Source organism: Salmo salar, chromosome 17 (genome assembly GCF_965601325.2).
Source record: "Salmo salar chromosome 17, fSalSal1, whole genome shotgun sequence".
NCBI lineage: Eukaryota > Metazoa > Chordata > Actinopteri > Salmoniformes > Salmonidae > Salmo > Salmo salar.
Window position 1 is genome coordinate 1,612,367 of NC_138307.1, and position 15,170 is coordinate 1,627,536.

Below are 15,170 nucleotides of genomic sequence, written 5' to 3' on the forward strand. Positions count from 1 at the left end.
CACCAAATTAGGTTCATCTCTAGGAGACAGAACGCGTCTCCTTCCTGAGCGGTGTGACGGCTGCATGGTCCCATGGTGTTTATACTTGTGTACTATTGTTTGTACAGATGAACGTGGTACCTTCAGGCATTTGGACATTTCTCCCAAAGATGAGCCAGACTTGTGGAGGTCTACAATTTTTTTCTGAGGTCTTGGCTGATTTCTTTTGATTTTCCCATGATGTCAAGCAAAGAGGCACTGAGTTTGAATGTAGGCCTTGAAATACATCCATATTCCCGAAAACCTGAAGTGAAAAGTAGCCAGGGGGTGCTAGGTCACCCAGGTTTAACTATACCAACATCATCGCCCTTGCGCGCCTTGCACAGTCAATTGAAAATGCCATGCTTGCTAATTTGATTAGCAATGTGACATTTTTCTACATGCCAGCAGCACACCACCAGCAGCATAACACCCTGCATTCCGCTGCTGGCTTGCTCCTAAAGCTAAGCAGGGTTGATCCTGGATGGGAGACCAGATGCTACTGGAAGTGGTGTTGGAGGGCCAGTAGGAGGTACCCTTTCCTCTGGTCTAAAATAATAATAATAATAATAATAATAATAATAGCCCAATACTCCAGGGCAGTGATTGGGGACATTGCCCTGTGTAGGGTGCCGTCTTTCAGATGGTATGTTGAAAGGGTGTCTTGACTCTCTGTGGTCACTAAAGATCCCGTTTAACCTAGCAAGAAAAATAAACGTTCAATCAGTATTGAGTGAATGAACAACGACAAAAGTTTCCTGTTATTACCATACTGTCCATGTCAAGATGTGTTCATGACAGGGTTCATAGCATAAGCGTTAACGCCACCGCCACGGAATCTGAAGAGTTTCCACTAGTTACCACAGCCACAAATTAATATCATATTAAAAAATACATATTTTAAGGTTAGGGTTAGACATAAGGTCACCAGTGTGATTAAGGTTATGGTGGAAGTTAAGGTTAGATTTTACGAAGATAAATGGTAGAAATAGGCAGGGTTCATGACTTTATGGCTGTGGTAACTAGTTATACGACCAATCTGAAGGTCCTGAGTTCGCCTCTCGGAGGAGAAATTTTGACTATTCTGTCATGTTTATAGTTTTGACACCCCCCTGCCAATCCCGACACACACACACACCGGCCTGCACACGCACAGTGTGTGCGTATTTTCAAATATTAGGTGGCCATTATTTTTAAAATACCATTGTTGAGTGACAATGGACAGGGACTGTGTGATGTGTGTACTACTACTACACACGTCTTGCCAATAGTGTGTAATTGCGGCCCACTTCCCATTGGTCCCCCACTCTTGAGCACACCCCTGCCAATCCCGGGGGGGGGGGGGGGGCGGTGTGTGCATATTTGTAAACAACAGCTGGTGCACGAAATCTAAGGAAGTCTCTAGATTTTGCTCGCCTGAAGTAGAGTATATTGTGATAAATTGCAGGCCACACTGCTTGTCTAGAGAGTTTTCAGCTATACTTTTCGTGGCTGTTTATTTACCACCACAGACAGACGCTGGCACTAAGACCGCACTCAGTCAGCTGTATAAGGAAATAAGCAAACAGGAAACCACTCACCCAGAGGCGGCGCTCCTAGTGGCCGGAGACTTTAATGCACGGAATCTTAAATCATTTCTACCAAATTTCCATCAACATGTTAAATGTGCAACCAGAGAGAACATTTCTAGATCACCTTCTAGATCACCTTCTAGATCCACACACAGAGACGCATACAAAGCTCTCCCTCACCCTCCATTTGGTAAATCTGACCACAACTATATCCTCCTGATTCCTGCTTACAAGCAAAAATGTAAGCAAGAAGCACCAGTGACTCGGTCTATAAAAAAGTGGTCAGATGAAACAGATGCTAAAACTACAGGACTGTTTTGCTATCAGACTGGAACATGTTCCGGGATTCTTCCAATGGCATTGAGGAGTACATCACATCAGTCACTGGCTTTATCAATAAGTGCATTGAGGACGTCGTCCCCACAGTGACTGTACGTACATACCCCAACCAGAAGCCATGGATTACAGGCAACATTCGCATTGAGCTAAAGGGTAGAGCTGCCGCTTTCAAGGTGCGGGTCTCTAACCCGGAAGCTTACAAGAAATCCTGCTATGCCCGGCGACGAACCATCAAATAGACAAAAGGTCAATACAGGGCTAAGATTGAATCATACTACACTGGCTCCGACGCTCGTCTTATGTGGCAGGGCTTGCAAACTATTACAGACTACAAAGGGAAGCACAGCCGTGAACTGCCCAGTGACACGAGCCTACCAGACAAGCTAAATCACTTCTATGATTGCTTCGAGGCAAGAAACACTGAGGCATGCATGAGAACATCAGCTGTTCCGGATGACTGTGTGATCGCGCTCTGTGTGCCCCCCCCCCCCCCCCCCTCCACCCCTCTTTTTAAGCTGCTGCTACTCTCTGTTTTTCATATATGCATAGTCACTTTAACTATACATTCATGTACATACTACCTCAATTGGGCCGACCAACCAGTGCTCCCGCACATTGGCTAACCGGGCTATCTGCATTGTGTCCCACCCACCACCCGCCAACCCCTCTTTTACGCTACTGCTACTCTATGTTCATCATATATGCATAGTCACTTTAACCATATCTACATGTATATACTGCCTCAATCAGCCTGACTAACCGGTGTCTATATGTAGCCTCACTACTTTTATAGCCTTGCTACTGTATATAATCTGTCTTTTTACTGTTGTTTTATTTCTTTACCTACCTATTGTTTACCTAATACCTTTTTTGCACTATTGGTTAGAGCCTGTAAGTAAGCATTTCACTGCAAGGTCTACACCTGTTGTATTCACCGCACATGACAAATAAACTTTGATTTGATTCATGCTTGTGTGACACTTTCGATTTTGTCTATGCGATTATAATGTGGATCAAAAGAAATTTGAAATAAAAGTATTACCTGAATTTTTCGGGGATGAAGGACACTGTCTAGCTATCTACCTGTGTCATCCCCATCCCCCACCTGTCATCCTCCTTGCTAGCTATCACACAGTGTTCTTTGCTAACGCCACCTTTGTGTGTCTGTGTGTGTCTGCTCTCCATACACAACTAGACACATAGCAACAGAGAGGCAGTGGGTCAGCTCTGATTTGAAGTCCTATTCTCTGGGAACGAACGCCAGGAGCAGAACTTATAAAACTGATTAACTCAGCACCATTGAAGGTTGATGCTTTTGTTGTACTCACTCCCCTTCCCCCATTATCTGAAAACTATTGTGAAGAGACCTAGATATTTCTGATTGTGGCTCTTGTGGTTACACTGGTGAAGGTGATCATCTCCTTTCCTGCTGATCCTTCTTTCTACATCTTATATCCCTATTTTACTTCCTAGCTTCAGCCTCCAACCTTGTGGTGCAGCATTCTAAGGCACTGCATCTCAGTGCAAGAGGTGTCACTACAGTCCCTGGTTTGAATCTAGGCTGTAACACATCCGGCCGTGATTGGGAGTCCCATAGGGTGGCACACAATTGGCCCAGCGTCGTCTGGGTTTGGCCGGTGTAGGCCATCATTGTTAATAAGAATTTGTTCTTAACTGACTTGCCAAGTTAAATAAAGGTTACATTTAAAAATATATATATTTCTTTTTCCTCCTACTGTCACTACACCTTATCTCTTACCTCCTAGGCTGATTGATCTCCTCCTACCTCTTTCTTCAAATATGCTATATCCTACCTCTTACCTCCTTTCTCCTATTGTAGCTCTTACCACCTACCCCTCTACAGTCGCTCACTATTACCTCATATCTTACCTTGTAACTTATGCGGTGCCTGCTCCTACCGCTTACCTCCTACTATAACTCGTACCTTCATACCTCCTACAGTAACTGTTCCTACCTAGTACCTCCTACATATTACACTTTACCTTCTACCTCCGCTGTGGCTGCTGCTCCACTGACCGCTGCTTTATTGTCTGGGTGAGTCTGGCAGTTAGCACAGCAGTGATCCCCTCCCCTGGCACCAGCCACCTCCTCCCCCCACCGCGCCCCAGCGTGTGTTCCCCTGTCCTCACAGTAGAGCCAGCAGTGACAGCAGAATGCCAAAGTGGACCAGGAGGGGAGTTGCATGGATGTACTCAGGCGTATTCACCGTCACACTACATAGTGCAAGCATGCTTTTAGGTGAGTTGGACAGTTGGATTCCTTTTGATTTGATGGGAGCATGCAGTGTGTGGTGAAGGCGTCTGTTGACATGGTGTAGGCAGTTTGTGCTGATATCAGAACACTCCTGTGTCTGTAGAATTGTCTAGAATGAATTGTTTGTTTGATCTAAATTTGAATAGGTTTTTGAAATGTGGAAATGTCTTAAGTAGTCCAACCAGGATATGTTTGAAGACAATAGCTGTGCTATCCTCTGTTTGCGATTACATACTACAATATATAGTTGTTGTTGTATTCCCATGTCTTTGAAATATGCGCTGTGCTCCTACTCTATCTGACAGTGACAGGTGTTTTGAAAGAGCATTGATGATGATCCTACTTCTGCTTCAAATTCTAGGAGATGGCACACTAGTTATCAAGCTGAGAAATTCCCCTCCTGCTGTCAATCCCAGATAGGAGAGTACATAAGTTGTTATTGTGGAAATTCCTGTCAACTTAAATTGAATGATAACACTGTCACTGTCACTTAAGTGAACAGCCAGCAGAACAGAGGATGTTGAAGTGAATTGTGAAGGTGTTTGAAAGAGCATTGATGATGATTCTGCTTCAAATTCTAGGAGATGGCACACTAGTTATCAAGCTAAGAGATTCACCTCCTGCTGTCAATCCCAGATAGGAGAGTACATCAGTTCTTATTGTGGAAATTCCTGTCAACTTAAATTGAATGGTAACAATGCGTCACTCTGAATATATCAGCGATCATCTGAAAGATCACCCTGACTGAATGACTGAACTGTCACTTGGCGACTCGATGAAATGGCGTTCGCACCGATATCGAATAGCTGGTGTAACATACTACACTGCTGTCCGAGTAGACCTGTTTCCACTGCTAACAGTGAAAGGATGTATTAAGTGTGTGTGTGTGTGTGTGTGTGTGTGTGTGTGTGTGTGTGTGTGTGTGTGTGTGTGTGTGTGTGTGTGTGTGTGTGTGTGTGTGTGTGTGTGTGTGTGTGTGTGTGTGTGTGTGTGTGTGTGTGTGTGTGTCACGCGCACGGTTGTGTTTGTACGTGAGCATGCTTGTGTGTGTCTGTGCGTGTGTGTCTCTGCTTGTGCACATGCATGCATACCAATGAGTAACAGGCCGTTTACTTTGGGCACCTCAGTCATCCGAACTTCCGAATACTGCCCCCTATCCCGAAGAAGTTAAGGTTAGCTCAGTGCATTCAATGAATGCAATGGTTGGCTATGGCATTGTGCTTTATATCTTTACATTGTGTTTCATGACAGCTTATGAGAAGTGCATCTTGGGCATTTTGTTGATTCCTTCTGGTAATATGTGCTCTCAAAATAGTGAAGAGAATGCAATGGAATTTCATTTGATCGATTTTGTGTATGCTACTGTATTCAGCATCTAATTTACAGTGTGAGTCATACAACTGTTTTGTGTTTTGTCTCCTGTTTTTTCCCTGTTTAGTGTACTTTTCAAGGGCATAAAGTGCCTTGATATTCATCCAAATGAACGATTTCACTGAGATACAATCTGTGTGTGAGACTAATAGTGTTATTGGCTGCTAAATGGAGACGGGTTTGCATTTAGCTACAGCTTAGATGTGCCTGGGTTGGTGTCTGCAGTGGTTTTACCTGCATGTTTGTTTCATTGGGCATCGTCGCCTCTTACTGTCCTCATCTTGTGAACTTTATATCTAAGCATTACATTTTCATGTACTGTATGTGTTACATTGTATTTGTCACTGTTTAATGCAATGACTGGTAACAATGATACTAGGAAATAATAGTAGAATAAAAACCCAATACTTTTTTATTATTCAAAATTTTTCGAGCAGATGTGAACTTCACAGACCCACACTGACTGGCTCTCTACCACCTCTGTTCTTTAAGTTAGGCCTAATTGCAATGTAGATTCTATATCTTATAAAAGCATCACTGTAGCCTGTTTTCCAATTGTTCTGCCACTGGCTTTGACTTATAAAGGCTGTCTATGTTTATTTCCCATGTGGAATCTGGACTTTCTTTTTCTGTAGAGCAGCGTTTCCCAAACTCGGTCCTGGGGAACCCAAGGTTTGCACATTTTGTTTTTTGCCCAAGAACTATGCAGCTGATTTAAATAATCAACTCATCATCAAGCTTTAATTATTTGAATCAGCTGTGTATTGCTAGGGCAAAACCTGCACCCCTTAGGTTCCCAAGGACCGAGTTTGGGAAACGCTGCTGTAGAGAGAGATCTCAGGTGCTCCCGTATTTATGGTGTCATTCACACTAGAAATTACTAATATCTTCCATGTTGAGATCCACCACTCTTCTTTCATTTTATGCCAACATGTTGGATTTGTCTTTGCGTTTGTCCATATTAGCAAGCAATATTTAATTATGGCTTAATTATGTGGGATGGAGCCTCAGTGTTATGCACAGATGCTCAAATTTTTTAAGGAAGTGGAGCATATTTTCTGTTTGGTGACCCTGTTCACTGCTCTAACCCAACACTGCCTTATGACTGGCAGGTCTGTACTTATTAGCCTCTGCTCCCACCAGGTCATCTGCCTCTGCAATTGAATCAGTCCTCCCTGGCATGCGGACCCAAGTTTGTGATAAGCCCTAATTTCATTTCACCCAGCCTGCATCAGGTGCTTCTAATAGAAGGGAACCTTCAATCTTCTCACAAAATCATCTGTAGCATCAGAACGGTTTGGCCTACAAACTATTATGACCCCTCTATGGAAAGATGAGACTCTCACGAACACGTTTTGCTCTACGACCCCCACAAGCGTCTTAGGACTCCACCTAACGTCGGTACAACCAATCTGCCAACTTCTGTCTGTAGCGTCCAAACAGTTTGAGCTACACACTAATATTTCCGTGGAAAGGCGAGACTCTCACGAACATGTACATGTTGGTTGTTTTGCTCTAGGATGCCCACAGTCCTCAGCAGACCCGTCTGAATGTCCGCAGGTACCAGTTGAAAAGATTTATGGAAGTATTCAGAAAGTATTCAGACCCCATGACTTTTTCCACATTTTGTTAGGTTACATCCTTATTTTAAAATGCCAAGAGTCTGCAAAGCTGTCTTCAAGGCAAAGGATGAATACTTTGAAGAATCCCCCCCCAAAAATGATATTTTGATTTGTTTAACACCTTTTTAGATACTACATGATTCCATACAGTGCCTTGCAAAAGTATTCACCCGCCTTGGCGTTTTTCCTATTTTTTTTGCATGACAACCATTCCTTTTTTTGAAAGGGGCATGCTTATTTAAGACGGTGAGGAAATTACTTTTAAAGAACGACCAGGCATCCTCGACTGATGGGATGAGGTCCATATCCTTCCAGGATACCTGGGCCAGGTCGATTAGAAAGGCCTGCTCGCAGAAGTGTTTTAGGGAGCGTTTGACAGTGATGATGGGTGGTCATTTGACCGCGGACCCATAGCGGATGCAGGCAATGAGGCAGTGATCGCTGAGGTCCTGATTGAAAACATGTATTTGGAGGGCAAGTTGGTCAGGATAATATCTATGAGGGTGCCCATGTTTACGGATTTAGGGTTGTACCTGGTGGGTTCCTTGATAATTTGTGTGAGATTGAGGGCATCTAGCTTAGATTGTAGGACTGCTGGGGTGTTAAGCATATCCCAGTTTAGGTCACCTAACAGAACGAACTCTGAAGATAGATGGGGGGGCAATCAATTCACATATGGTGTCCAGGGCACAGCTGGGAGCTGAGGGGGGTCTATAACAGGCAGCAACAGTGAGAGACTTATTTCTGGAGAGATTAATGTTTTTAATTAGAAGCTCGAACTGTTTGGGCATAGACCTGGAAAGTATGACAGAACTTTGCAAGCTATCTCTGCAGTAGATTGCAACTCCTCCCCCTTTGGCAGTTCTATCTTGACGGAAAATGTTGTAGTTGGGTATGGAAATCTCAGAATTTCTGGTGGCCTTCCTAAGCCAGGATTCAGACACGGCAAGGACATCAGGGTTGGCGGAGTGTGCTAAAGCAGTGAGTAAAACAAACTTAGGGAGGAGGCTTCTGATGTTAACAATCATGAAACCAAGGCTTTTTCGATTACAGAAGTCAACAAATGAGAGTGCCTGGGGACACGCAGGGCCTGGGTTAGCCTCCACATCACCCGAGGAACAGAGGAGGAGTAGGATGAGGGTACGGCTAAAGGCTAGCAAAACTGATCGACTAGTGTGTTGGGGACAGAGATTAAAAGGAGCAGATTTCTGGGCGTGGTAGAATAGATTCAAGCATTATGTGCAGATGGGTATGGTGGGGTGCGGGTACAGTGGAGGTAAGCCCAGGCACTGAGTGATGATAAGAGAGGTTGCGTCTCTGGACATGCTGGTTATACTGGGTGAGGTCACCGCATGTGTGGGAGGTGGGACAAAGGAGGTATCTAAGGCATATACAGTGGGACTAGGGGCTCCGCAGTAAACTAAAACAATGATAATTACCCTAAACAACAGTATACAAGGCATATTGACATTTGAGAGAGACATAAAACGAGGCATAAAGCAATCACAGGTGTTGATTGGGAGAGCTAGCTAAGTCAACAACGGGTAAGACAACAACAGCTAATCAGCTAAGACAACAACCGGTAAAATGGCGATGAGAGGGTCGGTTAACTACACACAGGGCCTGAGTTCGGGGCCAGGGCTGACAGATAAACAAAGTGGAGTACCGCGATAAATTAACAGTCCAGCAGGCATCAGTTATGTAACCAAGGGTCCAGTGTACAGCAATAGATGAAACACGGAAGCCGCTAGGTATTCGTTACTACGCTAGCGCGCGGGAGACATGACGTTTAAAGTTGGTAGTCCGGAGTAAGTAGAAGCGTCTGCTCCGTCATCCGGCAAAGGCCGATTGAAAGCACAGCTGATGGAAATACGTCTGCGGACCAGTCATGGTGGTACGGCGGGGCGCCGTGTCGACGAAGGGACCGGGCCAGATGGCGAAAGAGGTATTGTAGTTGTGGTAATTTAATTTGCTAGCCGTGAGATGTGCCTGGCTCAGGGCTAGCTTCGGGGCTGGGTCACTCAGTGGCAGCTAGCTAGATGTGATGATCAATGGTCCAGGGTTTACGGCAGGAATCTAGCGTTGTAGTGGAGAAAAACAGTCCAAGGCTGGCAGGTATTATCCAGGCTAAAAAAACGGTGTGTGCGTGCTGCCATTAAATAATTTTGTTTTGGTATTGTAATTTGCTCAACATTTCTTTGAATCATCATTGTGTCACCTTAGTGACTATTTGCAGTGTAGGGCCGGTCAATGCTGAGATTTGTACCATCGCAGGCAGAGGAATCATATACATGCTTTAATGACAAGGCCACCCTCAGGCACCAATAGCTTTTTTTCAAAACATTTTTTTTCTATGGCCTTACATTGTCAAATTAATATTTCATCAAAAGAGATTATGAGAGGGATGCTCCATTGCATCGAGAGTTTGGTATGACCTTAGGAAAGAGTATCTAATTGAGGCAGTTAACCTAAAGTTCTGGATTAAGCTGTCAGTTTGCCTACTCCATGTTTTCAATAAACACTCTTTACGTTGACCTTATTCCATGCAGATGTGCATGAGTTATTGGTTCCCTTAGATGACACGGCATGCTTTTCATCCACTTCAACGGGAAAGGCAACTGGAAAAGGTTAATGTCTCAGAGACTTACCCAAAAGGTTGGCTGGTCTTCATTAAAGTCCTGTAGATCACTTCTGTATTCCCTTTTTGTTTGCTAAGCTCTACTGACCTAACTTTGCTGTTAAAATATAAAAACATGAGATACCATGGGGTTGGTTAACTCTTGAGGTTCCTCAGGTCTCCACCAAACTAGGTAAATCTGCATTTAAATTTAAAGCACCTCATTCCTGGAACGGATCAGCGTCCTATCAATGGGACAGTTGTAAATCATGCAGCACCTTGTCACGATCGAAGATTTTAGAGAAACAACAAATGTCGGTACATATAAGTGTCTTGTATCGGCTGAAAGCTTAAATTCTTGTTAATATAACTGCATTGTCCAATTTACAGTAGCTATTACTGCGAAGAAATGCCATGCATGTTTGAGGAGAGCTTCTAACAACCAAACACTCTTTTCATGCACATTAGGCTTGATAAATTCACCTCTGAAGGTGAAACGTGTACTTACATTCTGAAATCTGGCTCTGATTTATCATCCAAAGGGTCCCAGAGATAACATGAAGTGTCGTTTTGTTAGATAAAATCCTTTTTCATATCCTAAAAAGGTCCATATAGCATGCATGATCGATTTTGTATTCCCACTCGTTCAATTTGCAAAGAAAGGAATCTGTGAAAATCTAACCCTAAACGTTGTTTCAACCAGCCAAATCATTTGTTCGCAAATCATCGTTCGCATGTATTCCTCAGAGATCCTAGAATGTAACCAGACTTCACTATATCATTAGCGGTGTAGTATATCCTATAGGACACCATATTTGGTCAGAGAGCGATGCCTTCATGGCACGCCGATGACGTGGGCGGTCTTCACTTGAACGACTCTAACTTTGTCCAATAAGCACCAATCAGGGTCAACAAAGCCAGCTAGATAGCCAATGAGCTGGCCTAATGAATGCAATGAATGAATGCAAATGTCTCGTTCACAATTTGCCCAAATGTACCTGGGTGACTTCACACTAAATGTCATGTAGTTCACTCATACTTCAAGTTATCTGTCTGAAACGTTGCACATAGACTGCTGCCATCTTGTGGACACCATCGGACTTACAGAGTGATTGGTAGAACTGGGACTTTTCTCTTGCATTTCAAAGATGGTGGTAGAAAAAAAAACGGTAGTTTTTTTTTCCTTTGTATTTTCTTCTACCAGATCTATTGTGTTTTATTCTCCTACATTCAATTCACGCTTTTGATAAAACTGTCTGCTAAAATGGATGTACTATGCTATATATTATGATGGGTTGGGTTATTTTGAGTGGGACTGTTTTCTGGAGATTCAGCATGTATGTTTGACTGGATTGATGTGGGATTGTATCAATGGTTCACTGGGCGCAGCATTACCATGCTGCCTCAGCACAGGTGCATTCTAGTCCCTTGGTGCGTCGTACTGTATGACATGATTTTCTGTGAGGTGATCCATGAGCTCAGTGGCGGAGCAAAGAAAGTGATGCAGTAGGGAAATTCTGAAGGCATGTCGTGTGTGTCTTGTTACTCTCTCACGCATCATCACTGAATACTTAGACCACTGCGCTACCTGGGAGCCCAAGGCACTGCATCTCAGTGCTAGAGGCGTCACTACAGACACCATGGTTCAAAGCCAGGCTGCGTCACAACTGGCTGTGATTGGAAGACCCGTAGGACTGTGCACAATTGTCCCAGCGTTGTCCGGGTTTGGCTTGTGTAGGCTGTCATTGTAACTAAGAATTTGTTTTTAACTGACTTGCCTAGTTAAATAAAGGTTAAATAAAATAAAATACTTATCCACGCTCCATCTCCTCTTCCTCCATCCTCTTGATGCCGTCCGTAGGAATTAATTATATGTGTGTGCAAGCACTGCTGCAGATATAACCATGGTTTCCTGTGAGTTTGGAAGACATTTACGTATCTAATTTCTCTCTGTCTCTTCCTCCCATCACTATCGCTTTGTCTCGCTCTACTGTTGCTAAATTGCATTCTCTCTCTCTTTCTGTAGGAAGTGCCTTCCATAGCAACTGTCTCCCGGCGTTGGTGCGGACGCCTCCTGTTATGATGCAGTCCACTCTGGATATGAAGTCCTTCATGTCCTTCCCGGTGGACACCCCATCAGCAGTGGGACTCTTCCCCAACTTCAACACAGTGAGTCTCCTGCTATCACTTCCTATCTCACAGAACTGCTCTGATCTGAATTGATAAGTGATGCTTTAGGCAGGACAATTAAAGCTAAAGTTGGTGATTGGTACATCCATTTTGGGACTTTTAAATTAATACAAATGAATACAACCTATATATAAATGGCTCATAAGCTTGGATCGACTGTCTTACCCCATAAAAAATGTCTTGTTTTTATGAGCATTTATGTCCACTCGTTCTCATGTTGTCTTTTTGGTCTCATCTCTTTCGCTTCATTCTGTGCTGTGCGCACCTTCCCATTTACTCACAAACTCCAAGCCCCTTTCCCTGCCACTCACAACAACAAAGATGAGAGATCACTTCTTCCTTTCTGACAAGCGGTTTTAACTCGCCATTTGCATTTAAGGTTTGGTCCATCAAAATCGGTCATATGGACACTGAAAGACATTTACAAATGATTTGTTAACCTTTCTAACAATACCCTTTTTATGTCTCAACTCCTCAAATTGCATACAAAGCAGACACTACTAAAACAGCACTATTAATGAAAATTTATCCTGGAAAATTCATGCTCAGTTTGTCGTCCAGTACCAAGTACAGCTTGTCGTGTGTGGCATTGCGGTACCAAGTACCGCTAGCAGCACTTTAGCCAAAGACTGTTATACTAACTGTTATACTTTGTTTAGATGTTGAAATCAATTGGCCTCCCTTATTTCTCAGAATGAGAACGAGTTGCCAATTCCTTACATAATTGCAATTTATGCTTATTGCGCCTATGAAATAACACATAACACAAATGATAGTCCCACTAAGCCCAAACCCGATGGGATGGCGTATTGCTGCAGAATGCTGTGGTAGTCATGCTGGTTAAGTGTGCCTTTTAATTCTAAATAAATCACAGACAGCAAGGCACCCCCACACCATAACACCTCCTCCTCCATGATTTACTGTGGGAAATACACATGTGGAGATCATCCGTTCACCAACACCACATCTCACAAAGACAGCGGTTGGAACCAAAAATCTCCAATTTGGACTCCAGACCAAAGGACAAATTTCCACTTGTCTAATGTCCATGGCTCTTGTTTCTTGGCCCCAGCAAGTCTCTTCTTCTTATTGGTGTCCTTTAATAGTGGTTTCTTTGCAGAAATTTTGACCATGAAGGCCTGATTCACACAGTCTCCTCTGAACAGTTGATGTGAATTGTGTCTGTTACTTGAACTCTGTGAAGCATTTATTTGGGCTGCAATTTCTGAGACGTAACTCGAATGAACTTATCCTCTGCAGCAGAGGTAACTCTGGGTCTTCCATTCCTGTGGCGGTCCTCATGAGAGCCAGTTTCATCATTGCGCTTGATGGTTTTTGCGACTGCACAAAGTTCTTTACATTTTCCATATTTGACTGACCAAATGTTCTGTTTTGACTAACCTTCGTGTCTTAAAGTAATGATGGACTGTCCTTTCTCTTTGATTATTTGAGCTGTTCTTGCCATAATATGGACTTGGTATTTTATCACATTGTCACAACACAACTGATTGGCTCCAGAAGGAATGAGTGTGCAAAGCTGTCATCAAGGCAAAGGGTGGCTACTTGAAGAATCTCAAATATAAAATATATTTTGATTTGCTTAACACTTTTTTGGTTACTACATGATTCCATATGTGTTATTTCATAGTTTTGACGTCTTCAATATTATTCTACATTGTAGAAAATAGTCCAAATAAAGAAAAACCCTTGAATGAGTAGGTGCTCTAAAACCTTTGACCGGTAGTGTAGATCCAAGTTGACTAAACATGAAATATAAAGATTAGCTGGCTGCGCACTAGTACGTGGGCTTGTGCTTGAGAGATTGTTTATGAGATCTGTGTTAATTTTCTGTAATGCCTGCTACCAGAAGTTGGTCATTATTAGTGAATGTGCATGGTTCTGGTTAAAGATGTAACAAAATTGACATTTTCATAGACAGACTTGAAAGCCAGGTCAGTGATTATTGCAAAAAAGTAGGTTAAACTACTTTGATAAAATAGTTACATTATTAATGGTTCTTATAGTTGTAGATGGCTTATATTTAGGATGTGTATAATTACACAAGCCACAAAAATTCATTAGATAACTGCGGATTATTTGAAATGCAGTGTATTTAACCTGACTATTTGAAACCTGACTATTTGAAATGCAGTGTATTTAACCTTTAATTGTACAACAACGCTTATTTTGAGAAAATCGAGATATATATATTGTGAATCGTCCATAAGTAAAAAAAATAATCTAGATATAATTTTTACGACATATCGCCCACCTCTATTTTCCACTCTGAGTTCTTGTTGCAGTTCACTTGTTGCTCAATTTGAGTGTTTGGCTCAAATACCACCACATCGATTTCAACACTGTTAACTTTTCTACCGGCTGAATTTATTTTCATTTCATTGCAGTACAACTACCACAATGACATACCACACACAGCCATAGCACATACACAGCCAAACGACATATACAGTATATACTGAACAAAAATATAAACGCAACATGCAACAATTTCAAAGATTTTGCTGAGTTACAGTTCATAGAAGGAAATCAGTCAATTGAAATAAATTCATTAGGCCCTAATCTATGGATTTCACTTGACTGGGCAGGGGCACAGCCATGGGTCGGCCTGGGAGGGCATAGGCCCACCTACTAGCCAGGCTTAGCCAATCAGATGATCCTGCAGGTGAAGAGGTCCTGGGCTGGCGTGGTTACACGTGGTCTGCGGTTGTGAGGCAGGTTGGATGTACTGCCAAATTCTCTAAACATTGGAGGCAGCACATGGTAGTGATGCCACAGACATCTGTGGCATTGTGTTGTGTGACAAAAATGCACATTTTAGAGTGGCCTTTTATTGTCCCACGCACAAGGTGCACCTGTGTAATGACCATGCTGTTTAATCAGCTTTTTGTTATGCCACACCTATCAGGTGGATGGATTGTCTTGGCAAGAGAAGAAAAAGGAGAAATGCTTACTAACAGGGATGTAAACCAATGTGTGAACAACATTTTAGAGAAATTAGCTTTTTGTGCGTATGGATAATTTTAGGGATCTTTTATTCAGCTCATCAAAAATGGGACCAACACTTTACATGTTGCATTTATATTTTTGTTCAGTATGCATTTAAACCAAGTCATTGACAAAAACATACATTGTTTTCACTTGTGGCAT

The 15,170-nt window shown here is 42.8% G+C and overlaps 1 protein-coding gene across 7 annotated transcripts in view; it reads left to right on the forward strand.

Moving 5' to 3' along the window:
* LOC106575132 (zinc finger protein 385B) overlaps positions 1-15,170 on the forward strand; it is a 183,755-nt gene that overhangs the window by 83,264 nt on the left and 85,321 nt on the right. For all 7 annotated transcript variants that reach the window (XM_082963360.1, XM_082963361.1, XM_014151361.3 and 4 more), the window contains one exon: positions 11,839-11,981. In XM_082963360.1, coding sequence (XP_082819486.1) covers positions 11,839-11,981 — 143 coding nt within the window. The remainder of the gene's footprint in view (positions 1-11,838; positions 11,982-15,170) is intronic.